This window comes from Bos taurus, chromosome 7 (assembly GCF_002263795.3).
Source record: "Bos taurus isolate L1 Dominette 01449 registration number 42190680 breed Hereford chromosome 7, ARS-UCD2.0, whole genome shotgun sequence".
NCBI lineage: Eukaryota > Metazoa > Chordata > Mammalia > Artiodactyla > Bovidae > Bos > Bos taurus.
In genome coordinates, this window is record NC_037334.1 from 103,678,221 (window position 1) to 103,685,097 (window position 6,877).

At 38.8% G+C, this 6,877-nt stretch overlaps 1 protein-coding gene across 1 annotated transcript; it reads right to left on the reverse strand.

The window, feature by feature from the left end:
- Positions 1 to 4,629: 4,629 nt before the first annotated feature.
- On the reverse strand, positions 4,630 to 5,799 carry LOC112447533 (small ribosomal subunit protein eS27-like). The gene is made up of 3 exons (XM_024995386.1): positions 5,675 to 5,799; positions 5,329 to 5,487; positions 4,630 to 4,741 (listed from the first exon to the last, which is right to left on the reverse strand). Exons 1-3 carry the CDS (start codon positions 5,797 to 5,799, stop codon positions 4,630 to 4,632), a joined length of 396 nt encoding a protein of 131 aa, XP_024851154.1.
- Positions 5,800 to 6,877: the final 1,078 nt, after the last annotated feature.

Here is a 6,877-nt window from a genome sequence, read left to right on the forward strand (position 1 = left end):
TCCATGCCTCAGTTTCTTCATCAGTATGATAGAATAACAGCAGTACCTACCCTCACACAACTGGTGATAATGATCAATTGAACAGGTTAATGTGAAGTTCTTAGGACTATGCATGTTATGTAGTAAACTACAGTAAGCATTATGAAAGGTATGGTTGTCATAGTCACTGTTCCTTTTGGAAGTAGATGAAGTCGTATCATCCCTTTGAGAAATGTGAATAGCAGGTGCCCACAGTGATGGTGGATCACTGAAATTCAGGTTTTATTCTAAACAATGCTCAGCTATTCTTTCGTTATACATGGGCTTGTGATTGTACCCACTCCATGAACCTCTGGATTCACACTGACTGTGCACGTGATCAGAGAGTGCCCCTTGCTTTCCTGTCTCTGGATGTGACTCTTACAATAAACTTCCTCTGGAAACTTTAGTTCTGGGAGTCTCTTTTGCACAACCTACCAGAGACCGCTTCCGTCACTTAATAATGCCACCATATTCTAATTTAACATAAGTGTGTACATTAAATATATGCTTGTATGTATATGGGTACACACACATGTGCATAGACACATGTACACTTCATTTCTACAAGCATTCCGGCACTTTTTTTTTTATCATACTACTCACTTTTGATCTTACACGATTTTTTTTTCAAATGCTCTCTTACCATTCCTTGTGTGTTTCTTTACCTTTCACTTACTTTTATTTGACTCTCGTTTCATGAAATGTGAGTTTTGAGATCTGAAATTGTGAGATTAAAGTAGATTTATGTCCAGTGATAAGCTTAATTGAGACCTAAAATATGAGCACATAAATCATTATATTTTTACTTATTTATTACATATGCCTTCGGTTTATTTTATCTGTCATTAAAGAGTATGAGGTCAGCATGAGAAAGCATCTCATTTGGTTTCTTAACAAAATTTAATGCATAGACTGATTTATTTTCTACCAACATTACACTATTAGGGTGAGTTGTTGATAAGCAATTTACAGCAGTAGACAAGATCAAGGCCTACCCTTAGGCTGATTTATCATAGTTCATATATTTACTAACAGGCTGGCAAGTGAAACCTTTGAAAATATAATGAATTTAAAATGTCTACACATTATATCTCACCAGGTGATTAGCTAACCTACTCCTTGTATATTTGTATTCTTCTATATTGTTTTGGAAGCAAACAAATAGAGCTGTATTACATCAATAAAGTAAATTTCAAACATTCAAATGTTTAACCATTCTGAAAATAAACACCATCACATGCCACAATTTATTTTACTCTTAGTTTATTGTAATACTTTGCATTCAATTTATAAACTAATTACAAATTGGAAGCACACATACATGATGTTAGAGCTGAAAGGGAACCTTAGAAGTGATGTTGTCCAGCTTTATTTTATTGATAGATGGATGAAATTGCAGGAGACGGGAAATTGCTCAGTGTAATAGAGGTAGTTTGAAGGAGGACTTGGACTAGGCCTCCCTGACCCTTTTTATTTGATAAAGTGTTTTCATTAGATACCATAGTATATAGGACTGAAATGATGAAATTTGTTTTGCATCTGTCAATAGTAATTGTTAGTAACATTTTCTAGGGGAAGACATTTTTATACCTACTTAGCAAATTAAACACTGCTTTATATTTATTGCTATTTGGTATCAAAAAGAAAGATACATACATGAAGGTGGTAAAAAAAAAAATAAAAACAGCACAAAACATCCATAACTGTTTAGAGAATAAATGGTAACATTCACTTGGGAAAGTTCTAAAAGGCTGACTCGCATTATTCATTGCGTGTTATGGAAATTTTACATAAATTGTTGTAAATTCCTATTGTTTATAGGAATAAATTTTAAAAGTATATGATTTGTTTACACCAAAGTAAGCAGGAAGTTGTCATAAATTCATTTTACTATCCCAGTTTATTCCTATACTGTGTTTTAGCCATACTAGGGAAAATTTGAATTATTTTTCATTGCATTTTTACACATGTCAGAAGTATTCCCCTAAATTTATTTATATCATAACAATTTATTTGAATGTGTATATCCATAAAGCTTTAATTAAGAAAAACAAATCTTTGGGTCAGACATGCAACTTTTCTGACCATCAAAACATTCGTTTTCTACTGAACTTGAGCTGTAATGTTCATGGTAAGGCTAACCTGAAGACATTTGCCTAAAATATTGACCCAAGTCCAATGTATTCCCTAAAAAGAGACCTTAGAAATGTGAATTGCAATTTATGACATTATAGATCTTCCTTTATGGAATCATTTTGAAGCTGAGAAATCAAATCCATATTGGAGGTCTAAGTTCCTAAAACAAACTAATGTTTCATAGTTCAATTTAATTTAATTTTTATAAGATGTATCATTCTGTTTCTAAGAGGAAAAAGACATACATGACTCTCCTTTAAGAATGTTTCAATATCTGAAACAACAAACAATTCTGGAAGAGATAATAGTTTGAGAAGATAAAGATTACTGCAACAGAAGATTAATAACTAAATATCTCTTAATACATCTTTGCAGTTTAAAAATTTTTAATTGTGTTTTCATCATTAACTACAGATGTTATAAACTTCAATGTAGGGTCAGTTTGAAATATAGATAGATAAGTAGATACATATATGTGTATGGGTGTGTGTGTGTTCAGTTACTAAGTCATGTCCAACTCTTTGTGACCCTAAGGACTATAGCCGGCCAGACTCCTCTGTCCATGGGATTCTCTAGCAAAGAACACTAGAGTGGGTTGCCATGTCCTCCTGAAGAGGATCTTTCCAACCCAGGGATAGAACCCAAGTCTCCTGCATCTCCTACCTTGGCAAGTGGGTTATCTACCTCTGAGCCACCTGGGAAGCCTAGATAGATGATGATAGATTTTAATTCTAATTGTGATTCATTTTCTTTTCTCTCTGCTAGCTACATTCCAAATAATGAAAAGCACATTCATGCGAAAAGAATGCATTATGGTTATTTATATGAGAACTATATTGCTCAAATTTGGGGGGAATATTAATGAATTATAAATGCAAATGAACATGGCTGAGATGGGAAATAATTAACTTACACAACAGGATATGGGGTATTTTATACAACAGTTGTATTTTTAACAGAATTTCCACTATTCATATTATGAATACTCCCACTATCTCTGTTGTGAGAATACATTAAAGTCCTTTCAGCAAGTCCAGGAGAAAAGGGGTAAATGAGATAAGTAGGTCTGTGAAGGTGACTGAATAAAGGAACAGAGAGGAAGGGAAAATTCAAGGTTGATGTGGGTACTCCCAACCTGGATTGCTGATAGAGTATCAAAAGGAAGGTACATATAGTGGAGCAAAAGCTATGTTTTTAAAAGAAGTTTAGCTGAGGAGAAAAAAAAAAGGCTTTAGACATGGTGCTAAAGCAATTTTATTTTCTTCTCAAGTTACCTTTATTTCACAATGTTTTAAAATCATCCCTGCCTTATTTGGGAAAAGGCAATGGCAACCCACTCCAGTACTCTTACCTGGAAAATCCCATGGGCGGAGGAGCCTGGTAGGCTGCAGTCCATGGGGTCTCGAAGAGTCGGACACGACTGAGCGACTTCACTTTCACTTTTCCCTTTCATGCATTGCAGAAGGAAATGGCAACCCACTCCAGTGTTCTTGTCTGGAGAATCCCAGGGATGGTGGAGCCTGGTGGGCTGCCGTCTATGGGGTCGCAAAGAGTCGGACACGACTGAAGTGACTTAGCAGCAGCAGCAGCCTTATTTGATTCATAAGAACAGAGGTGCAGCGTGTTTTTTTTTTTTTTTTAATGACAACTATATTGAGATAAAATTCATAGAACATACAATTCACCCATGTAAAGTGTACAATTCAACAATTTAGTAATGTTTTCACAGAGATGGAAACCAGATACAAACAATTTTGGAGCATTCTTACCACCTCCAAAGGAAACCCCTCACATACTAGCAATTCCCTAATCCCTCCTACCGCCACCCCAGTCCTAGGTAACCACCCATCGACTTACTGCCATCACTGATTTGCCTATTCTGGACACTTTTTTACCAACCCTTTCAAGTTGGACCCCAACAAGGGTCCTCCTGCCAGGAGTCACTGTGGCCTATATAGAACATGATGGACCAAGTTCAGTTCAGAAGCAAAGGAAAGGTTTTTAAAAATTTTTTGACATGTACACACTGCTATATTTATTCTTTAATTTATTTTGTTCACTTTGGGCTGTGCTGGGTCTTCGCTGCTGCTGGCGGGCTCTCTCTAGTTGGGGCACACCGGCCTCTCATTCCGGGGCTTCTCCTGGTGCAGAGCACAGGCTCTAAGAGCACGGGCTCAGTAGTTGCGACTTGCTGGCTCTAGGGCACGCAAGCTTCAGTAGCTGTGGTGCAGGGGCTCATTGCTTGGGGCTCACAGGCCTTAGAGCAGGCAGGCTTCAGTAGTTGTGGTGTGGGCTTCGTTGCTCTGTGGCATGTGGACTCTTCCTGGGCCAGGGATTGAACCTGTGTCCCTGCATTGGCAGGCAGACTCTTATCCACTTGGCCACCAAGGAAGTCGAGCAAAGCTTTATTTTATTTTTATCCCAAATGTGTTTACTGGGGTGATCTCCCATTCATCTTGATACAGGGTGCTTTCAGTGCTGCTTGCATCTGAAGGAGCATCCTTCTGTAAGGCTTGCTTTTCCTCCTGTAGGCGGGCAGAGGACCGTAGAGAGCCCAACACACAAGCCTACTGTTGGTGCATGGCTAAAGATGGTGGTGTAGCACTTTCACAGCACCATCTTTTAGGATGTCTGGCTCTAGGTTAGCGATCACACCATTGTGACTATTTGGGTTGTGAAGATCCTCTTTATATAGTTCTGTGTATTCTTGCCAACAAAGGTCCGTCTGGTCAAAGCTATGGGTTTTCCAGCGGTCATGTATGGATGTGAGAGTTGAACTATAAAGAAAGGTGAGTGCTGAAGAATTGATGCTTTTGAACTGTGGTGTTGGAGAAGACTCTTGAGAGTCCCTTGGGCTGCAAGGAGATTCAACCAGTCCATCCTAAAGGAAATCAGTCCTGAATATTCATGGGAAGGACTGATGCTGAAGCTGAAACTCCAATCCTTTGGCCACCTGATGTAAAGAACTGACTCATTGGAAAAGACCCTGATGCTGGGAAAGATTGAGGGAGGGAGAAGAAGGGGACGACAGAGGGTGAGATGGCTGGATGGCATCACCGACTCAATGGACATGAGTTTGAGTAAACTCCCGGAGTTGGTGATGGACAGGGAGGCCTGGCCTACTGCAGTCCATGGGGTCACAAAGAGTCAGACACGACTGAGCAACTGAACTGAAAGAGGATGGTGGTTTTACAGCATTCTGGGCTTTTCACATCCACAGTATGGGAATTAGGGTTGAGTACGAGGCACTTCTTGTGTTTCCTCTTCTCCTCCACGGAGGGATGACGGAGATCCTTTGCCAGGAAGTGTGTTCTCTGGGGGAGGTCGTCACTGCCAGAAAGAAAGCTTTGTTTTTGATCAAAGAATGGAGAGGTGAGAGCTTGTGCTCAAGAATGCAGGCTCTCTGAAAGGCAAGTTTGCATGGATGGGGTGAGGTGGGGTTGCTTTATAGGCTTCCTGTCGGTGGGGAAGGGGCTGACTTCCCATGGGTCTGGTGCAGCTGGGCTGCTCCGCACACCTGATCTCAGTGCCAGGTGTAGCATGTCTGCACCCTGCCCAGCACCTCCGGCTAAATCGCAGCGTCTTGCACAGCGCTTGCGCAGTGCTCGGGCGCACGCCCACAGCCCTCAGAGCTGAAGCCATCTTGCACTAGGAGCTCCGATCTGAAGCCTGGAGTGCAAGACTCCCACATTGGCGCGCTGTGAGCAAATGAAACTGGATGAGCCACGAAGGGAAAAAAAAAAAAGTTAGACCTTATTACCTAGATTCTATCTTTGTTTCCCAGAAATTATTCGTGAAAGTTGCCAGTGACAATTTCATATAATGGGAAATTTTCAAAGTTTATCCATGTTTTAGCATGTATCAGTACTTCATTAATTTTTATTCCTAAATAATATATACCATTGCATGAATAGACCACACGTTATTCATTCGTCCGTCAATGTACACTTGAGTTGTTTCTGCTTTTTTGGATAACATGAATAATTTGCTATGAACATTTGTTTAAAAGTTTCAGGTGGGTGTCTTTTCATTTCACAATCGGTAGAATTCCTAGGTCATAGGATAGCTTTATGTATAACATTTGGAGGAACTTTCAGGCTTTTCCAGAAGTGTCTTTTTCCCTCAAAGTGACTTCATTATTTTTTATTTCTACCACGGTGTATGAGAATTCCAAATTATGCAATACTGCTAATATCTGTTATCTGTCCTGTAAGTTACAGCCATTCTAGCAGCAGGAGATTCAAAGGTCTATCTCACGGTGATTTTAATTTTTGTTTCCCTTGTACTTAACCATGTTACATATTTTTAATATCTTTATTGACATTTTTATACCTATTTTGAAGACATGTCTGCTGATATTCTTTGCCCATTTTAAGTTGGGTTTGTTTTATAATTGATTTATAACTATTCTTTATATATTCTAGATATAAATACATTATCAAACATATGGCTTATGAATATTTTCTCCCATTCCATGGATAATCTTTTTCTTATTAGGGTCCTTTGGAGCACAATAGTTTTGAATTTTGATGAAGTATAATTATATATATTTTTTTTTATTTTTTTTCTGTTTTTGCTTGTGGTTTTTCAAGAGAGTTCAAAAGCTGTCTCTACTTTTGGACTACCTTATCCTGGTCACATCCAAGAACCATTGGCCAAATCCAAAGTCAGGAAGATCTACACAGAGAGAGTAGTTTACTCTTATGGGAGTTTCTTAGCG

What these genes read in the sequence shown, in the direction of transcription:
- LOC112447533 (XM_024995386.1), bottom strand. Translation starts at nt 5,799, where the DNA reads ATGGCTTCAGCTCTGAGGGCTGTGGGCGTGCGCCCGAGCACTGCGCAA. An exon ending in ACACCTGGCACTGAGATCAG is followed by an intron (nt 5,488 to 5,674) that starts GTGTGCGGAGCA and finishes TCTTTCTGGCAG; the next exon opens with TGACGACCTCCCCCAGAGAA. An exon ending in AAAACCACCATCCTCTTTCA is followed by an intron (nt 4,742 to 5,328) that starts GTTCAGTTGCTC and finishes CACCATCTTTAG; the next exon opens with CCATGCACCAACAGTAGGCT.